Here is a 21,188-nt window from a genome sequence, read left to right on the forward strand (position 1 = left end):
TCTCTAAGGAGTCCAAGGAGAGCCAGAGGATGTACTGAGGTGGGACTATGGGGATAGGATCTGAAGTGTATGACTGCTGTTGGATCCAACCCCTTCCTCCCTGAAACAACCCGATCGTCTCTTTTCCTGTTCCTTGGTCTACCCTACCACCAACTTTCCAACACCAGCAGAGCGTGCAGCCAAGTCTGGCATGTACACAGAGCTGCTGCCTGTTTCTCCTATCAGCTCTGTCACATGTGACAGTAGCCCAACAGATCTCTCTGTCTTTGTGGATCTCAGGATCCGCACAAGATCAACCCATTCCCACTGACAACTCACTACACCAGTGGAACCTTTCAAAGCCATGCCATGTGCACCACACCTCTCTCTGTTTGCAGCAGTAGCCCAGCAGGATGCAGTAGTGGCCCAGCTCTTGTGTCACTATAAGTCATCCTGCACTAGTTCCAGGAGCACAGAGAGCCCGTAGAAATTGGGCTGTAGTTGCTTAAAGTTTCAATTTTTCTAATCATTTGGTCAATCATCATCATCATCACTGCTTTCTCTAATCCAATGTCTATGACTACAGAAGTGAAAAAGGGCATGGGCTATTCATATTTAAATTGGAGGGAATGCTGATAATGATTATTGACCAAAATGAGGTTATGGGTTCTGAATACTCAGGAGACTCCTGTGGTATACAAAAGCAAATTAGTTTGTAAATAAAAAATGCCAAACAACCCAGTAAGGGTCAGTGTTCTTTAGTTATAGGAACCTACAGGATATAGATGTTGTTTGGAGCAAAAATAATTGGGAGAGGGGTACTGGACTACTTCAGACCCCAACAATTCCCAGTGTCCTTGAGCTAGTCATTAAAAAGTTCCCTCCCAGCACTGTACAGAGAGATTTCATGGAGAAAGAAATAAAAATGATGCCATCTTCCTTCCCCATTCTCATTCTCATATATAAGCAATAAAGCTTTTAGGTTTGGGACTCACAACCAAGTCAGAATTCTTTTAGCAATATAAATATCATAGCAGGGGAAGGTGTCAGGTGGGTGGATAAGAAAAAGAGAGGTCCTTTTTCCTTTTTTCCCCTTCTAGAATTCCCTCTCTGACAGCCCAATCATGAGCTATGCTGGCAGAGCGGGGCCGCAAGTCCTCAGCTGTAACCAGCTCTCATTAGGAAGAGGCTGGAGATCTCCTTGGGGTAAGGGGATATTTTTTCCCCTTACCCTGAGTAACACCCCAGCCTGCCCAATGGGGCTATTCAGATTTGCACCAGCTGTTTTGCTGCAATACAAGGACATCTGCAAGAGGGATCTGAAGGCCTTAGGAGTGGACCTCAACAGGTGGGAAACCCTGGCCTCTGAGCGGCCCACTTGGAGGCAGGCTGTGCAGCATGGCCTTTCCCAGTTTGAAGAGACACTTGGCCAACAGTCTGAGGCAAAGAGGCAAAGAAGGAAGGCCCATAGCCAGGGAGATAGACCAGGGACAGACTGCACTTGCTCCTGGTGTGGAAGGGATTGTCACTCCCGAATTGGCCTTTTCAGCCACACTAGACGCTGTTCCAGAACCACCTTTCAGAGCGCGATACCAGAGTCTTTCGAGACTGAAGGTTGCCAACAGCTTTGCTGGCACAAGTCCAAGCAGCCCCATGTAAGGCATTCAGGCTCAGGAGGGAAGATAGAATATGGCTGAGGCCTGCTCTTCTGATCCTGCTCCCCTTCTGGGCCCGCCCTGCCCCTGTTCGGCCCCCTACCCAGAAATGCCCCCTCTTCACCTCTGATCCACCTTCCTGTCGCCTCTTCTCTGCCCACCATGATTCTTACCTCTGCTTGCAGCTGTCCTTCTGGATGCAGCATCAACTGGGTAGTGCAGGCATCCCTGTTAGTACTGGCTACTCACACAGTGCCACAAAGGTGCTTTACAGCACATTTGCAACACCTAGCACCAGCCCAGAGACTGCTGTACCTGTGTACAACCACAATAGGATTGTGCTGTAAGATTCCTAAAAGGCTGATTGGAACTCTGAATATCAGTGACCAGTAGTACACTTAGGGCCTAATCTTATCCAGCTTTCCAGCACTGATGCAGCCATAGCAATGGGGTATGTGCTGCATGCTGTGGTAGGGGGGCAGTCACAGAAGCCTCCTTGCGGTAAGAGAACATTTGTTCCCTTACTTAGGGCCTGCCTTGGCACTGGAAAGTTGGATAGGATCGGGCCCTTAAAATTTTGTGTTGTGTCCCCATTTGTAAAGAAATTCATTCTCAACCTTTTGTTGTCTTAGCCTTTGCCAAGAGAATATCACTTTGGAAATAACTTTGGATATGTAGTAGCTTTCAAGCCCTTCGATCAATATGATTGGAAAAGAGTTACAGTTCCGCAAGCTGAAGCTGGTCGGTATGTCCATAAAGATGAATCAATGCCCCCAACCTCACAATACCAAGTAAAAGTGAGAGCATTTAATAACAAAGGAGAAGGACCATTTAGTCTCACGGCTATCATCTACTCAGCAGAAGATGGTGAGTAGAAATTGTGTGATGCATTGAAAGTATGCAATAGAAGTCAATCTGTTGTAAAATAATCTTGATCACATCAGTGGTCCACCCTCATGAGCAGCGTAACATGGAAAACATGAACTCTTGTAAGATTACATTTCCATGACAAGAAAAACCAGGAGTTCGAATAAACCACTTGTTTTAATGCATTAACCACCAACATTATCATAAGAACTGCCTTAGAACTGAAGTTTGTGAATCTTTAAACCATAGTTCCTCCGGGTAAAACATGGTACAGATGAGCTAAAGTCACATTTGTAGTGATTCAAGATGTAGTAAAACAAGCTTAAAGCAACCAGACTAAGGGTGCAATCCTAACCAATTTTCCAGCACTGAGGTAAGGGCAATGCAATTCCAAGGTAAGGGAACTAACATTGCCATACCTTGGGGAGGCCTCCGTGACTGCCCCCCAACTGCAGGAAGCAGCACAAGCCCAACTGGCACAGCTATGCCAGTGCTGGAAAGTTGGTTAGGATTGCGCCCTAATGCACATTACAGTAATTGTAGTCACCATCTGAAAAGTTATTTGCGCAGTGACTAATCCTACTGAAGGCTTCTGGTGGCAGATCTCACAGCCTGCTGCCTTAAGTCCCAGTGTGGCATCACAAAAAGGGCACTGCTGTTGTGTTCTGCAGGACTGCTGGTGCAAATGGCCACAGGTCCCCACACGCATGCCAACAGCTCACCCCAATTGTGCCAGAGAATGTCAGGGGGCGGCAGGAGCTGTTCAGGAGAGAAATGAGGTAAGGAACTTAGTGGGCAAGAAGTGGTTTGAGGGCAGAAGGGGGTGGATGTCAGTGACAGTTGCGCACACAAGAAAACTATCCCCCCCTTTCCCTGCCCGACAACCCTGAGGCTCTTTGGACTTATGCCAGCTAAATAACTGGCCTAGGTCCCATTGGTGTCCAGGTGGCTTACAGGGAAGTAAATAAAAAGCACTTTTATATACCTCTCCTCAGTGGCATAGCTGGAGGGGGGCGAGAGCACTCAGGCTGGCAGCAAGGCAGGCAAGCGGCCCCTCCCTTTTGGAGCCATTCCCGGCGGGGGGGAGCAAAACGGAGCCGCCCTCCTCCAGCTATGCCACCGCCTCTCCTGGGTTGTTTGATTGCCCCATTACCATAGGGGCACCACATGCTCCATTGGCACTGGTACATCTCATAGACTGGCAGGAGATCAGAGTGGGGCATTTATTAGCAGTTATGAAAAACAAATGTTAAAAATAACAATCCTTATCCACACGAGTTGATTTTTCTCATCAGACACAACTGATTTTCTCTGAAGAATGACTTTTTTGATGCATATTTGACTAGATGCCCAGTTAGAAGATTAAGTGTATGAAAGATTTCCTAATCTGAGGCAGCAGCACCCCATCTGTTGCAACTTGTTACTAAAAATCCTCAAAAGAGCATTGATCTTTGCTTGAAAAATTCAATCTTTTCGCACAAGACAACATAAATAAATTTAAAATAAAAGAACTGCGACATTGTACATTTGGGGCAATACATTCAAAACTGTGAATGTATCTGCAGAATACTCGCAGAACCCTATACTGTAATCACTGCACAAGAAGATGTCTGGAAACAAATTCAAAATTTTTGTGTGTCCACAACCAGCAATAAACAACCAACAAAATTCATTGCTTTTAAACACTAACTGCCTCGGCACTGTTAGTTCCACTTCCTTTTTACTGCTACCTACTAAAAATTCCATGGTGTCTTAGGGCACAATCCTAACCAAATTTCCAGCATCGTGGTAAGGACAATGAAGCCCCAAGGTAAGGGAACAAGCATTCCCTTTCCTTGAGGAGGCCTCCATGACTGTCACCCAACTGCAGGATGCAGCACACACCCCGTTGGCACAGGCTGAAAAGTTAATTTGGATTTGGGCCTTAGGTAGCTTACTATGTCAGCCCTTGGTACCCATGGGTGTTCCATTCCCGGAACCTCCACGGATGCCAAAACGTGCGGATAACTGAATCCGTGGGTCTGGCCCCTCACCTGCCCTCTGGACACAACCTTCCAGTTTCATCCAGAGGTGTTCTGAGGCCCAGAGGGGTTGCATGCTGCCTCCCAGGCTTCAGAAAACTTATCGGACACTACCGGATGGTGCTTCTGGTCACATCCGGGAGATCAGGAGAAGCCCTCCACCATGGATTTGGAGCCCACTATGAGTCAAATTCGCGGGTTCTGAACCTGCGAGTAAAAGGGGCCCATCTGTATATTGATATAGAGTGTTTGTAAACTTTTGAATGTACACTTTCTTCCCCATTGCCATTCATGAGTATGTGGTGTCCACTGTCAGTAAGCAGGGCTGTGGAGTCAGTACAAAAAATCTCTGACTCCAACAAAAATGACTTCCAACTCTGACTCCATGACTACTACTCCACAGCCCTATCAGTAACAAACTCATTGTATTGGAGAAACACCATCACTGCAAATAATTTGGGTTGAATCAGCATTATTATTATTACCCAGGCATACACACATTTTACTGTCATAAAATTAAACCTATTCTTGGGCATATATGGGATGCTGAATCCCAAAATTGGATCTGTTTTGCCCGATTGGCTCTAGTTTTAGTGGTACGGCATAGCCAGCTTATATGCTGATTCAAGCAGCCTCTTCATGAGGAAGTCATAGCTTCCTCCCAAGGAAGCTGCCTGAATCAGCCTATAAAATGGCTCTGCTGTACTTTCAAAACAGGCAAAACTGATGCCATTTTTGGATTCAGCACCCCAAAAATAACCTAAATTCATTCAAACAACCTTGACAACTAAAAAAAAAAAATTGGTTTTGGGTAGACCTGTGTTGTTGTTCTTGTTATTGCTGCTATTATTATTATGGCATAAGTTTATACCTACACAAGGTTTTATCACAGCTGAAGTAACCTTCAAAGCCAGAATGTGTTGGTTCTGTTGCTGAAGCTCTGCAGAAGATTTAATGATTTATACCAAATGTATATCTGAGTGTGGGCCTGATCCTCTCCAGCACCGATGCAGCTGTTTCAAAAGGACATGCACTATATCCTGTGGCGGGGGGAGGGAATTCACAGACGCCTCCTCAAGGTAAGGGGAAGTTACCTTACCTTGGAGCTGCATTGCCGGTGCATTGGCACTGGAACATTGGATAGGATTGGACCCTATATATATCTTTGATGTTTCCAAAGTTGCTCTGAAACACAGGGAGAGGGAGACACACACACACACAAAACTATTCCACATGGGAGGGGCTTTTCCAGTCACTTCCATGATAGGTTCTGATCAAACACATGCATATAGTTCCAGTGCCACACAGAGCCTTAGATAGATCCCATATTCTAAATTCAGAAATCACTAGAGGGAATATTTACATACAGCTCCTACACTTGATTAATGCCCTGCTTTTAATAACACTGACTGACCTACATTACAGCCTTTGGGAACAGTGTATTAATGTAGATTTCATCCACAATCTTTTGAATCAGTAGGAGTTTTATGCAACAAGGCAGCAGCATATTGAAGAACTTCAAATCGTAACGTTACTAAGCAGTGTTATCTCAGTCATAGTATTTGAAGTAACTTGTATTATTCATGCTCATTTCCCCAGCGCCTACTGAAAGACCTAGAAATGTGAATGTGAAAGTCCTGTCATCCACTGAAGCCACTGTTTCTTGGCAGCATATTTTCAATCCAGCTGTTACTGGCTATCAGGTGAGCAAAAAATGCCTTCTCATTCATTAGAGGGCGGCAAGTGGGTAGTGCTACCTGGGCAATACTACAAGGTACAATAGCAGTCCTATACTTAGAAACTGGTAAGGCAGCAATAAAACAGCAAAACAGAAGCCAAATGCAGCAGCAGAAAATGACATACAAGCATCAGAAATATATAAAAGTATATTTAGAACATGGAGCATAAAAATCTCCCAGAGTTGGCATCCTTCAGTCTCGGAAGACTATGGTGTCATGCTCTGAATGGTGGTTCTGGAACAGAGTGTCCTCTCCAGTGCGCGAAGCCTGGGTAAAGTAGGTATGGAAGATAGGCTGTTACCCATGAAGCAAATCCCCCCTCTCCACATCACTGAAATGGTCCAATGGAGAGGTAGAGGCCAATACGGTTGGTTCCAGCGGCGTCGCAGGAGTTGCCAGAACGTGACTGTGTTCAGCCATGAACTGCCTCAGGGACTCCGGCTCCGGATTTTGCCTCGAGGTTGACTCCTGAAGCCTTTTCCATAACTGGATGTAGCCACAAGGCAGTGGAGGTTTGGGATCAGAGTTTTCCTTCTCTCAGATGAGCTGCCTTCCCAGGCTATCGAGTCCCATCTACCCGGTGGCTGTTTAGTTGCCTCTTACGACAAGTACAGCCAAACCGAGGGCCTATTCTTATCCCCAGCCCCCAGGGGATATAAAAAAAGCTAGTAGCACAGAAAAATAAAAGCAACCACAAAGCAAGAATAGATGTTTATAAAAACAATAACAGACAGCCATCAAAGATGGCCATAAAAGCAGACATAAACATTAAAAATGAACTCATACAATTGACAAAAATCCTCACCATCACTATCCAACCGCCAACCAAAATGATTTTATCTTCCGTGCTTCAAGGAAGGTGGCAGTTTGTAACTCACAAGGGAAGGTGTTCCATAACTGTGGCGCCACAGTTGAGAAGGCCCTACTCCTTACCACCACTTCCTTTTGGGGTGGCATACACAAGAGAGCCATCTCTGATGATCTTGGGAAGCAGGCTGAAATGTTTGGGGGAAGGAAGTTCCTCAAGTAACTAAACTATAAAGGGCTTTGAAGGGAAAAACCAGCCTTTGGCCCAGTTGAATTTGTCCCAGAAACAAACGAGCAATTAGTATAGTCACAGGAGCAGTGGTCCAACAGAATTAGTGCCCAATCCTGAACTCTGCGCGCCGGCTTACCGCCAACATGCAGTAAGGCACATTTGCAAGGCCTAGTGCCAGCCCAGCACCAGAGCTAACCCAGTGCCAGTCAGTGCTGGGCTAGAGCCGGTGGAAAGCTGTTGCTCCGTCACTCAGCAGTCACCCAAACCACTGGGTGGCAAAGAGCTAGATGGAGTGTGGGGGAAGGCAGGGAGTAGGCATTCAGGGACAGGGGGAGGTGGGAGAAGGGTGGGGTGGAGGCGTTCCAGGGAAAGGGAGTGTTCTGGGAGGAGGGCAGGACCAGTGGAGCTCAGCTCCATGGGATCCTGAGCTCTGTGTCAGGCCATGCAACCCAACATGGAACTCTTTGATTCTGTGGCAGCTCCACAGCTGCCGTAGAATTGAGTAGCCCCATTGCGGGGCTACATTCTTTACTCAACAGAAAGGGACAAATGTCCCCTTCTCCCGAGGCAGTGGTGGCTGCCTGGGGCATGTTGGATGCTGCGGTAGCTATTTTTGGCATTGCGGCAGCCCCGCTCTCCAGGCAGCTGAGGATTGGGCTGCCCAACTACTGACTGTGTAACCACATGGCTGACTGCGTTCTGCACTAACTGAAATTTCCAAACCGTCTTCAAAGGTAGTCCCATGAAGAATGTGTTACAATAATTCAAATGAGAGGTCACTAAGGTGTGGACTACTTTGGTCAGGCCCAACTAACTCAGGTATGGCCACAGCTGGCGCACCTGCCAAAGCTGGGGAGAAGCCCCTCCCCACCTGGCCACGGCCACCACCTGTCAATCCAGAAGCAGCTGTGAATCCAGGAGGACTCCAAAGCTGCACAGCTGCTCCTGCAGAGGGAGCGCGACCCCCTTCAGAACAGATCAATAACCTGGCACCTGCCTTGTGGATTTCCAGACTGAGAGAACATTTGTTTTGTCTGGATTTAATTTCAACTTGTTAGTCCAATTCAGTTACCAACTACCTCCAGGCTGTGCTCCAAAACTTCAACAGCCCACCCCCAGTATTTTTTATTATTATTATTATTATTATTATTATTATTATTATTATTATTATTATTATTATTATTATTATTAATTTATATCCTGTCTATTTGCCCCATGGGCACACAAGGCAGCCTACAACAATTAAAAATACAAAATTAACAATTAAAAACAATAATAAAAACAGTTTTCAAATAATTAAAAAAACTAAAACAAACCCCGTGGATTCTAATATAAAAAGAGAAAGAAAAGCCAGCCAGCCTGTCAACAGTTAAAAGCTTTTTGAAATATAAAGGTCTTCAGTCCACGCCGAAATATTAGCAACGAGGGAGCAGTTCTCAATTCTAAGGGGAGGATATTCCAAAGTTCAGGGGCCACCACCAAGAAGGCCCTCTTCCTGGCCGCCGCCCCTCTCACATCTCTTGGGGCGGCACAGTCAAAAGGGCCCCCCCAGATGACCTCAGAGTACAGGCAGGATTGTAAGGAAGGAGGCGGTCCCTCAAATACCCCGGACCCGAGCCGTAAAGGGCTTTACGGAACAGAACCGGTAGCCAGTGTAGCCGCCAAAGCAACAGCTCGACAGAGTCAAACCAACGTGCCCCAGCAACCACACGAGCAGCTGCATTCTGTACTAGTTGTAATTTCCAGACCATCTTCAAAGGCAGCCCCACGTAGAGCGCATTGCAATAATCTAATCTAGATGTCACTAGGGCATGGGTTACTGTGGCCAGGTCCGTGCAGCTCAGGTACGGTCCCAGCTGGCGAATCAGCTGAAGCTGAGCAAAGGCTCCCCTCGCCACCGCCGCCACCTGGGCCTCCAGGTGCAGCTGTGGATCCAGGAGAACCCCCAAGCTGTGGACCTGCTCCTTCAGAGGGAGTGCAACCCCATTCAGAGCAGGACAATAGTCCAATACCCGAGCTGTGGATTTCCGAATCAAAAGCACCTCTATCTTAACCGGATTTAATTTCAGCTTGTTCGCCCACATCCAGCCCCTAACCGCCTACAGATAGCGATCCAGGACCCCAACTGCCTCCTCAGAATCGGGGAAAGGAGAGATAAAGCTGGGTGTCATCAGCATATTGATGGCACCCCACTCCAAACCTCCGGATGACCTCTCCCAGCGGCTTCATGTAGATGTTAAAGAGCATGGGGGATAAGATGGAACCTTGCAGCACCCCAAACCTAAGAGGTCGGGGTGCCAAACAAGCGTCCCCCAGCACCACCTTCTGGGATCTGTCAGCCAGGAAGGAGCGGAACCACTTCAAAACAGTGCCTCCAAGCCCCAACCCGGCCAGCCGACCCAGAAGGACACCATGGTGGATGGTGTCGAAAGAGAGGTCCAGCAGGACTAACAGGGACACACTCCCCCGTCCATTCCCTGGCGAAGGTCATCCACCAAGGCAACCAAGGCGGTCTCCGTCCCAAACCCTGGCCGAATTTAGTGGATAGAATTGGGTTTTGACATACTGATGGCACCCCACTCCAAATCTTATTTATTTTATTTATTTACCATATTTCTATCCTGCCTTTCAGTCTCCCAAAACGGGAACCAAAGCAACTTAGAAAACCTCTTTAAACATTATTAAAGAGTTGCTTGTAGTATATCACCAACATTCTCTTATGTTTACAGATCCGTTATTGGTCCATTCATGAAAAAGAAATAGCTGCAAATAAGATACAAGCAAGCAGTCAGAATATTTCAGCAAGGTTGGAAAACCTTAAGCCCGACACACAATACCGTGTCGATGTGGCAGCTTTCAACACTGCAGGCATTGGACCTCCCAGTTCTTCTTTGGTTTTCATTACAGAAAAAGCACGTAAGTGAAAAAGTTTAGGTGTTGCTTTCTTGTATGATTCTGCTGTGCATCACTCCATCGAATAAACTCCATCAAATATCTTTTTATTATTCTAAGGCTGTATTTATTAGAGTTGGGCAAGACAACCCCAGTTTTCATCAAAGTGCTTTGGATATAGGCAGGGTTATTTATTCCCCAGTCCAAAACTAGTTTGGCTTATTTCTCAAGCAAATACAAAATTCTCCAGTCAGCAGTAGTAGCACTCCTGCCACTGGAATAGAAAGTTTCTCTCTCTCTCTCTCTCTCTCTCTCTCTCTCTCTCTCTCTCTCTCTCTCTCTCTCTCTCTCTCTCTCATTTTTTGCTCATCTGATAGCCAGTAATAACTGGATTGAAAACATACTGCCAAGAAACAGTGGCTTCAGTGGATGACAGGACTCACTTTCACATTTCTAGGTCTTTCAGTAGGTGCATCAGAATAAAAAAGTGTATACCTGTGTTGTGCTTTGCTTTCAGGAATCAATAAATAGGCAACAGCTTAGCCATTTCATGTGTTTCACCTACCATCTCTCAGCCTAACACTTTCACTCAATTCAGACAATTCTCTTTCAAACTATGAGCTGTTAAGAAGACTCCTGTTAAGATCACTTCATTGATGAAATACAGCATACCTTGCCAGTGACAATTTTGTATTTTTAACAATATTGTGGACTCCATGTATATCCTGCTCTCTCCAATTAAGCTTAAAATTGATGGCTGAGATTAATATAGTAAATCGCTAACAATAAGCATAGCTTCAGAAGGAATATGCAACGGTCACAAAAATGCTGTCTGTGTGCAAGTGCACATATCTGTGTAATGGTACAGTGTTATAGTAATGATGAATTTTTTTTCCTATTTTTTTCAGCTCCTAGACAGCGGCCAAACATTGTCAGTTCTGTAAGGTCAGGCTCCAAGTACATCATCACCTGGGATCACGTCAGGTCACAGTCCAACGAATCCACTGTGAAAGGATATAAAGTGAGATCTGTGTTAAAATACTTTTGACCTCAATATGATGCCTCGTTTGATTTGCCTCTTACTAAATTCTGTGTATTGGAAATTATTGGAAAATGATGCAAGGAAAAGGATTAGCTCTTTCCTTCTGCCAGTGCCCAAATCTAAATTCAAGTATGCATTCAGCATTTTTTCAAAATGCAGGAACTCCTTGAGTTATCATGTCTAGTTCGCCTATCAAAGGCATTTGTAAGTAGTTAGAGATTGTTAAAGTTGGAAATAAGTTTAATTACATTAATGTTTTCATTAGGGGAAAAAAGGTACTTAATTTTGCTGTTGTTGAATTAAGTTGCTTATTTCATTTCTTCAACAATTTTCCTTAATGCTTTCCTAGAATAAGGGCCCAATCCTATCCAATTTTCCAGTGCTGGTGTAGCTATACCAATGGGGCATGCAGTGCATCCTGTGGTGGGGTGGCAGTTATAGAGGCCTCCTCAAGGTATGGGAACGTTTGTTCCTTCACCTTAGGGATGCATTGCAGTTGCGCCGGTGCTGGAAATTTGGATAGGATTGGGTCCTAAAATGTTTATTTCCTGTGAAGTGACATTTTGTTACTTGAAATGGAATGTGGAATGCCCTTTGTAAATGTTTGGTTATGTCTTCCAAAGGTGCTGTATAGACCAGATGGTCAATTTAATGGTACACTGTACAAGACTGGTAAACACTATATAGAAGTTCCTGCCCCTGTTAAAGGCCAGTATGTTGTTGAAGTTCGAGTACACAGTGAAGGGGGAGATGGAGAAGTAGCTCAAGTAAAAATTCCAGGTAGGTACTTTTAAATTTAAAATTCAACTATTTCCTAAAGGTATGATGTATGTACGTTTTGCCCTTACACTCCCTAATAACATGCAAGGCAAACTATTTTGAGTAATACTGGGCCACATTTATTGATATTCCAATCAGGCATCTCAACAAAGTGAGGTAGTTCCTGCCTCGAACTCTGCCCCCTTTTAGTGTGGGCTTCTAACCTAGATTATCTAGGTAATAAATATTACTAGTAATAATTATTACTAATAATTCATTAGATAATAAAAAAGATTATCTAGGTAATCTAGATAAACAATTGCCTCTTCCATTATGAGCATTCCCACCCTGATTCCAAGCTGTGAGATGTCAGTTGACAACCTGAGGTTGTCGACACCAACCCAAACAGGTTGGGAAAGCTGAACTGCACCCCCTCCCCCAGGCCAAAAAGCATTTGAGGTCGACTTTCCACCCCCCATCCGAGGGATTACCAGCCAGCATCCCTGAGCTCAGCATCCCTAAACCTGACAGCACCTAAGGATTGGTGCCGGTTCTCCTGACCCTGATTATCTCAGAGTAACACCAAAATCCCTACTTCTATTCCATGGCCCTCATCATACCTGCCAGATGTGACTACCTTGGCTAACGGGAAACCAAATCCAAAGATAGCAGGTTGGGGGGGGCAAAATCAAAACCGTGAACTAAGGCCAATCAGGTGTGTAGCAAAACATTCCTTCCCAGCTCTAACGGGCAACCAGCTAATCTCAGACTGCCCCTTGGGAGGGTGAGTGGATGCGAGGACATAAGACACACTGATGGTTAAGCTTCACCGTCACACTCAAAGAACCCAATCAGATGCAGAGAACATTCCCCCTTCCTCATCCGGCCAGTTCCTATCATCTCCTCACCCCTTTCTTCTCCTTGGCCCTGCACCAGCTGAAGAGCTGGTGCTCTTCTGAGGATGCCCATTGGCAAAAGAGACGCTTACAGAACCCTTCAGTTACAGCATGCGACTTTTTGGCATAGCTTTTTTTTCCCCTCTCGGCGAGGGGAGAGGGGAGATAGGATTGGGGTCTTAATATTTGTAGCTTTCTTTTGTTACCTGGATCAGACCTGTAGCCCATTGAAGTAAGAAAGTCCAAACAGCCTGTAGTTGCAGTGATCCTCAAATACACAATAAAGGGGGAAATTATGTGGTTAGGTTTACAGTATCCTGTAGTGTTGCTGCGATGATTCTCTGTTTGTTTTGAACTATCTCTGAGTGTTTTGAAATGTCTCATAGGTTCCACAGTGCCTCTGTTTCTGCCAAAAGTTGAATTTATTTAAGGGCTTTAGTCATGTTGGCAGCTCCGGATGGTTCTAATTTTGGCAGGCATCAGATATCAGAAACTGTCAAGTACTAAATACTGTACTAAATTTCAGAACTGTCATGCCACGGTATTTAGTATGGCATGACAGCTCTGAAATTCTGTCAAGTATCAATTATTAAATATAATTAGATGTAAAATGCAAGTATCAAATATTCAGTGAATGTTTGGCTAGTGTTCAGAGACAGAAGAGGACTTTGAGGAGAAATTTTGAGAGCAAACTTGTGTACCTGTAGCCTCTGTCAAAATATAATGTAATTTATTTACGTTATCTTTACAAAGACATAATATATTTAATTTCCCAGGAGCTGCTGCTGGAATATCACCTAGTTGTCTTGGTTTATTGTTGTCTGTCATTGGTATCCTTGCCTATTTGGAATTCTGAATGTAGCTGGACTTACCATGTCCTCAATGTAGTGCAAAGGACCTTCCAATCTGAGAAGATTTCAATTCTTTTTCGATTCTTGGGGCGCCATCCTAAGCCAAATACTGTACACTTTCAAGCAAATGACCTTCCTGACTACAGACTTAAAAGAAGAAAAAGAAAAACAAAAAAACTGAGGCATCCAGGAACTCCTTCATCAAGGAACTCAACTTTTGACAGATTGAGGAATGATTTTTTAACCAGTTCCAATAATGCCTTATAAAAACACTTGTGCTGGTCTGCGACATTTGCATGATTCAGTCCAATGGGGCAAGTTACAGTGTTAAAAACCCAATAACATAGGCTGTACAGTGAAAGTGAAATCACCACACATAGGTGCTTTAACTTTATTAACAAATCGTGAAAAACATAATAGAGATTGAAACGTTGATTGTATGTGGTATATGTAGGAGTAACTACGTCTGTCCGTACTATCCTATCTGTTTTGTGTACTGCATATTTTTGAATTGCCCCTGTCACTTATGAAATTTTCAGGTTTTTAGAGATACAGTCAAAGCAAAAGCATTGCACTAATTTCTAACAGCTTTTCCTCTTTAAGTGACTAGATATGGATGGAAAGCACTGGAAGTCAGGTTCAGTAGGAATGGATCTTATTTTGAGTGGATTTGGAATTGTTAATGCTGAATATTAACAGTCAAGGGTTTTCCAGCACCTTTGTTTCAATACTTCCTTTAATTTAACATATAGTTTTAGAATGATTATGGTCAAGCCAAGTGTGATTTTTCTTGGCCACAGAGAGATTTATTTTGCTATACAGGTGATATAGCTATATAAGCAAATTTACGTCTTAATATTTCATTGTATCCAGATATTATCATCATAATTTAATTCCACTGCTGTTAATTACAGGATTTCAATTCCTACATTACAAGCAGCCAGATTGGTTTTTGCTTGCCAGTGGAGTGGCACAAAGAAAATTAAAAAGAAGAAAAATCCATTACAGAATAATACTAAAACGGATAGAGTATTGAACTGTTCTTTAAAGCTTGAATCAGTTACAATAACAATAAATGGGATATGAATTAAAAAGACTAAGTAGCACATTTATCCCAAGATTTATTTTTTTGTGACACATGTATTTGCCTTACTTTCGTGAAGGCCAACCGTCAGGAGAATGATTTGCATTTTCCAATAAATTAATATTGTTCTACTTCTAGAGCTGTAAATAAGAGTTTTAAAATTCTAAAATGATATTCCCCTATTTAATGTTCCCTGTGGATAGAAGGGTGTTATTAAAATGTAGGCAGATAGAACTAGCCTGCCTATTTTATGTATTAGATATGTTTTCAAAACTGGAATTCCCATAGGAGATACAGAATGTCTTTGTTCTGACTGTGTCTATGCTATATTTAAAGATGTTGAAAAGAAATTTGTATTTCCTCTAGAATTCATGGTGTGCTGAGAATTTGGTGTGAATATTGAAAAAAAAAGCAGCACCAGTGATCTTGAATCAGCTGGCTCAAGTGATAGTGCAATGTCTGATGCTTCAAGAATGATAGCTCTGAATCATATTTTATTAGCACAACCTAGCTAGCTGCTTAGAGATAGATTTTGACTGTTTAGGACGGAACTTGTAGATATCCATGATACTACTATCTACATGAAGCAAGAATAGACCTGTTAATACTTTGTACCCCTGCTTTAATTTGTATAATTTTTGTACTGTATATTTACATTTTAAAAGTCTACACTCTTCATTGAAAAATATCAATAGTACTGTTTTGGTTTAATTTTGACTCTTTGTTACAAGTTAAAACTAGAAAAAATATTGTAATTTCCCTATAGAGGAATGTCAAAAGCTACACAAGCACTATTGAGTGTCATAAATCTATGTAATTCTTTTGAAAGAAACTAAGATGTCCTGCATAAGAGGAACTAATAACTTGGAAGCCTTGTGTGAAATGTTTTATTTTGGTTTGGGTTTTATGCAGTGTGTCTCATTATATATATATATATATATATATATATATATATATATATATATATATATATATATATATATATATATAACCTACGACCACAACTAAAAATTTTGCCAAAATGCATGATTGCCTTTTAATTTTCTAATACATCATATAAGGAATAAAACCAGATTGTTTTTGCATGAAGAGGATTTGAGAAGGACAAAGCACACTTTTATAGTTTAATCTGCAAGACAGATGGCATCGTTTCATGACGCATATTAATTTGCTTATCCCAGATTTACATTGTTTCACACAACTGTACACGTGTGACTGGGATGTTCAGTTCCCAGCAGTTGTCAACACAACTAACTACACTGTATCATCTGCTTTACAATGCAAGGTTCTTAATTAAAGTTTATATAGATAGACACGTTGGTTGTTTCTTTGTATTCCAGGCAATATTGATATTTAGCATTATTTGATACTGGTGATTTTTTGGATTTTTTTAAGTTCCTTTTTATCATTTTCTTTCCTATTGAGTAGACCAGGACCATGCTTTGTCCATTTTATGGTTGAAAAATAAATTATAATTAAATAAATGTGTTAATGGTACTCCGGATCTAACAACTGTTGTTTGACTTTGCCAAGGGTTTAAAAGTTTTTGAAGATTTATTTGTGGGAAAATACTCTCACCTATAGAAAGAATTGTTCTTTTGAATCTTTCCTCATCTAGGACACCCTCTCTTGATTCCCTATCCTGCTCAACCATGCTTGGAAACATCACCACTTTAAATTTGGCTTAGCAAACGCTGTTTTTTAAAATTATATTAATGAGATACAACTTGAGTTTGAAGTGAATCTCTTGCATGCAACTTGGAAATCTGGAAACTGCAACATTTCTACAGCATAGTTCTCTACATGTCTACTCAAAAATAAACCCAGTGACTTCAGTGGAATTTACTCCCAGGAAAGTGTGTATTAGATTGCAGCCATAATTGTTTTGAGTAGATTTGTGAAAAGACAGACAGTGAGGTACAATGATTTGCAGAGTGACCACAGATATTCAAGTTATAGTTCCTATCTTGTTTTTAATGGGGTTTCACTTGGGCTAAGTTGAAAGCACTTGCTGCTTTCCTGATCATTTTTGGCAGCATCAGAAGGCACCCCTTCCCTTTTTGAGTGATTTCTTTTAAGAAATGTTCTCTTCTGGAAGCATTGCTATTACTTGATTTGGCTTTGTTTGTCCTCAGTGAAGTCATCATATGATCAGATCCGATTGACTATGTATTACCCTGGTGTCCTGCTAACTACATGATCCCCGCTTGGCTGGATCACCCATGATGCATGATGCACTCATGATGCACTGATGCATTCCTTTTCAATTTTTTTTTTTGCCCTTAGTGATGTCATCACATTGCCAAATCTAATTTTCTATGTAGCATGTCATGTTTACTACATGGCTGCTATTACATTACCACAAGGAAGAAGATGACATAATAATTACAAACACAGGGCTCTGAGTTACCCTGCACATGCCTGATCTCGTCTGATCTCGGAAGCGAAGCAGGGTCAGGCCTGGTTAGTACTTGGATGGGAGACCGCCTGGGAATACTGGGTGCTGTAGGCTTAGTCTTTCGAGACTGAAGGTTGCCAACCAGGGCTCTGAGTGGCACTGAAGAAGGAAAAAAATGAAGTAGCACCGGAGAAGGCAACAAACCGAATGTTTAAAAAGTGAACATTCTCGCATTACATATTTGGGGAAGATGGAATTGCAATAGTCTATCATGATTCCATCTCTCTGTCCATGTGCACAGCAATTTTTGGGTTTTGTGGGTCCACACCTGATACTAAATGGACAAGAGGAGAGATTCTGTTGGTGTACTGACCATCCAGCTGCCCAATAGTCTACCTGCCTGGACAGGCCAGGGCAGTCACAGGTGTGGTGTTAGAGTCCTCCAGACTTTTGGCAGTTGGCAGTTGGCAGTTTACGACATCCGTGCTGAGACTCTCAGCGCAGGAGTGGACTACGACTTCACGGCTACCCATGGACCTGTCTTAATATCTGTCTACACTTTTGGTGGGACACGCATAGGGCTTTTTGTTTACTGCTGGGCAAGTGGATTATGATTTGGTGGTGAAGGAGATAAACATCAGTCCTTTGCCATGGACTAACTTGGGTTTTTCATGGCACCTCACTCTGTAGAGACGAAGGTTCTTTTCAAAAAAGTCTTCTGTGGAGGCAACATTTTGGATGGCTCTGGTGTATTTTTCTGCAATTAAGGCCAGTGTGATACTGCTGAGGCCCTGGCTGACTTCTGGAATAAGGAAATGACCAAAATTATGGACGCAATTGTTCTTGAGCACCCTCTGTCTAATTGTAGAGCTGTGCTGTCACCGTAGTTTTCTGGGAAGCTGCTAGCAATGCAACATGTAGCTATGTATCTTGAGTGATGACGGAGGAAGACTTGCAACAAACTGCATTCATACCTGAGCCAGTCAGACCTGGCTATTTTAACCATGTGATGGGTTGCATTAAGATAGAATTATTGTGATGTACTCTATGTGGGGCTTCCTTTGAAGACCATACAGAAAGTTCAGCCAAGCATTCTGCATTCAGAATGCAGCTGCAAGAGCACTGATTAAGGCAGGTGGTTTGATTTGGACATGTCATTGAGCAATCCACTTTACCTGCTGCCAGTTCATCTCCAGGTGCAATTTGGGGTGCTGGTTATTACCTTTACAATTCTGCATGGCTTAAAGTAAGACCATCTCCCTCTGTATGAAGTGACCCATCCTTTAGCCATGGGGACCATAACTAACTTGAGAGGTCAACTGCAGAGGCCTTTCTGGAGGTTTTGCCATTATTAGAGATTCAGCTGGCAACAAGGCAGGGGAGGAACCATCTGTGGAAATCCTGACCCACAAGGATTCGATTGACTCCCTCTCTGCATGCACTTTGACGGCATCTGAAAACTTTTCATGTTTTGCCCTTAGAGATGTTTGATCACTCCTGTCTTAGGGGTGGCTCTCTTGCCAGGCCACAGTTGTTGTTTTACTTTGTTGTATTTTAATTCAGTGGTTGTTTGTAATGATTTATTGTAAGCTTCCTTAAATGCCTCCATTTGGATAGGAAAAGGCAGGATAATTTAGGGTGCAATCCTAACCCCCTATGTCAGTGCTTTCCAGCCAATGGAACGTGTGCTGCATCCTGCAGTTGGGTGTCACTCACGGAGGCCTCCTCAAAGTAAGGGAATGTTTGTTCCCTTACCTCAGAGATGCATTACCCCTAAGTCGGTGCTGGAAATTAGGGGTTAGGATTGCGCCCTCAGATCAATAATTGCAATATTTCTAGTTTTCACATGCAGCTGTTTACTGGTTTCAGTTCTAGCACGTATCTTCCAAGTAGCTTCTGTTCTCCCTTCTTTTTGCAAGAAACTACCATCCAAATATAAACATGCATGTGTGAACTAACCCTCACTTAACCTCTTTGTTGAGTCTATGTTTGAAGTGTATGAAGTGAAAAATTTTGTAAGGGAGAGCTGGAAGCTCGTCTGATCTTGGAAGCTAAGCAAGGTCAGGCCTGGTTAGTACTTGGATGGGAGACCACCTGGGAATACTGGGTGCTGTAGGCTTATACCATAGTCTTTCGAAACTGAAGGTTGCCAACCAACCAGAGCTGGAAGACAGAGATTAGTCTCAAGGCTTCCAGAAAGTTCCTGTTTATGTTCTGTGTGCAGTGGGTGCAGTATCCTTTGCACAGCTAACTGCACAGAAAACCACTCAAAGAACAGCAGATCTAGGTAAGCAACTCTGCTTTCTTTCAGATCCAAAAACTGCTTGCAGAATGTTCCAGAGACCTGGCCAGCTATGTAAGCCAAGCCATGCCTATGTTGCCCACTGCCACTACTGTATGGAAAATACTGTATGTAAAACAAAAACTCTTGTGGGATGCTGAGACCGGGCAAAGGCGATCCTGGTGCGATTGGTGGTAGGGGTTGGGATTTAACTAATAAAATATTGTGGCGAGCATTTGCGTAACCTGCCTTCTTTAGCAAAAGCGTAAATCCTCCTTCCAATTAAAAACCTTGCAGATACGACACAAAGTAATTGTTACAAGGGCTGTGACATGCTATTAAATTCACATTGGCAAAGGCAAGTTCTACCAAAACCCAGATTCTGCCATTTCTGACTTCAAAGTTGAAGCTAATTTATTTGATGCAACCTCTGGCTCATCTCCAAGCCCAGCTGAAGATGGAATGATGCATGTGTAGAAAAGGAATCCATTGTCTAAACCCTGTGAAATGTTTGCATCATGTTTGTAAATCAGGAAAGCTTTTGAGTGAATGTAACAAAATGTGTAGATCAGCAAAAGAAGGTTCCGTTGTTTTTTTTAAATCTACCTCCTGTAAACTTTATGCACTAGGCTACCTGAAACAAAAGGAAGCTGACTTCTTAAACCATGAAGGTGTGATTTCCTTTGTTATTTTGAACATGCAACCCAATGGGTAACCTGTGAGCTCTTAAATGCTTCATTCCAAGATTTGTTGTTCTATAAACTGTCAAAGTGTCATCAGTTTATAATCTCTGGTGCAAAGGAAACAATGGAAGATAAGCCTTATTTTCAGCTGATTACCCAAGATCCCTCTGCCCAGGAATAAGGGTGAGATCAGCACAATGCACCCTTACCTGGAGGCAGTCAGAGTATCAGATAGTATACATACCTAGACACCTTCTATTTTTATGACTATTATCCCTTCTTTCTGTAAAAAGCACATTCTGTACAATAAAATCCCAAAACAATACAATTCTAGTGACAGATGTGCTTGCTAGAACCTTCTGACTTGGAAGGTAAAGCTGGAAGCTTGGAAGGTAAAGCTTGGAAGGTAAAGGTAAAGGCCATGGAAGGTAAAGCTGACTTGGAATCCAGTTGTTTCCGAATAATAATTTTTACTGAATTAATGTTAGTTTAAGTTTCAGTGTGGATGGGTTCAAAAGCAGAATTCCATTGGTATTTGTGCAGTGACCTTTTCTGTTCCCTACAGCAACTGTTACCCTGCACATGCCCAATCTCATCTGATCTCATAAGCTAAGCAGGGTCAGGCCTGGTTAGTACTTGGATGGGAGACCACCTGGGAATACCGGGTGCTGTAGGCTTATACCATAGTCTTTTGAGACTGAAGGTTGCCAACCAACCTTCCACTCTTCTCAAACTGGTGGCCATTCGCTCAGAGGCCATTCTACCTGGTTACCATTACGAGCACCAAGTTACCTTGCTGGTAACCTTCACCATTATAAGCCATTTACTATACAGGGCCACTCAGAAGAAAGTCCAGCCATGTTCAGTGGGAGTTACTCCCAAGAAAATATGAATAGGATTGTAACCTTAGGATGGACTGAGTCTTCCCTCTGTGCAGTGCTACTTGTGGAGCTTGGGATGATGCGGATGAAACTGCTACGAGAAACTAGGTTTCAGAAGGAG

General features: G+C 43.0%; 1 protein-coding gene and 1 pseudogene across 1 annotated transcript in view; both read left to right on the forward strand.

The window, feature by feature from the left end:
- The window catches only part of CNTN1 (contactin 1), a 68,957-nt gene extending 55,212 nt beyond the window's left edge, over positions 1 to 13,745 (forward strand). Inside the window, exons 17-22 of the mRNA XM_066633682.1 lie at positions 2,267 to 2,501; positions 6,122 to 6,225; positions 10,030 to 10,216; positions 11,101 to 11,213; positions 11,858 to 12,014; positions 13,666 to 13,745. Of these exons, the coding sequence (XP_066489779.1) occupies positions 2,267 to 2,501; positions 6,122 to 6,225; positions 10,030 to 10,216; positions 11,101 to 11,213; positions 11,858 to 12,014; positions 13,666 to 13,745 (876 nt within the window). The remainder of the gene's footprint in view (positions 1 to 2,266; positions 2,502 to 6,121; positions 6,226 to 10,029; positions 10,217 to 11,100; positions 11,214 to 11,857; positions 12,015 to 13,665) is intronic.
- Positions 13,746 to 20,743: 6,998 nt separating this feature from the next.
- On the forward strand, positions 20,744 to 20,863 carry LOC136658012 (5S ribosomal RNA; annotated as a pseudogene).
- The last annotated feature ends 325 nt before the right edge of the window (positions 20,864 to 21,188 follow it).

The sequence above is a fragment of the Tiliqua scincoides genome, chromosome 7 (assembly GCF_035046505.1).
Source record: "Tiliqua scincoides isolate rTilSci1 chromosome 7, rTilSci1.hap2, whole genome shotgun sequence".
Lineage (NCBI taxonomy): Eukaryota > Metazoa > Chordata > Lepidosauria > Squamata > Scincidae > Tiliqua > Tiliqua scincoides.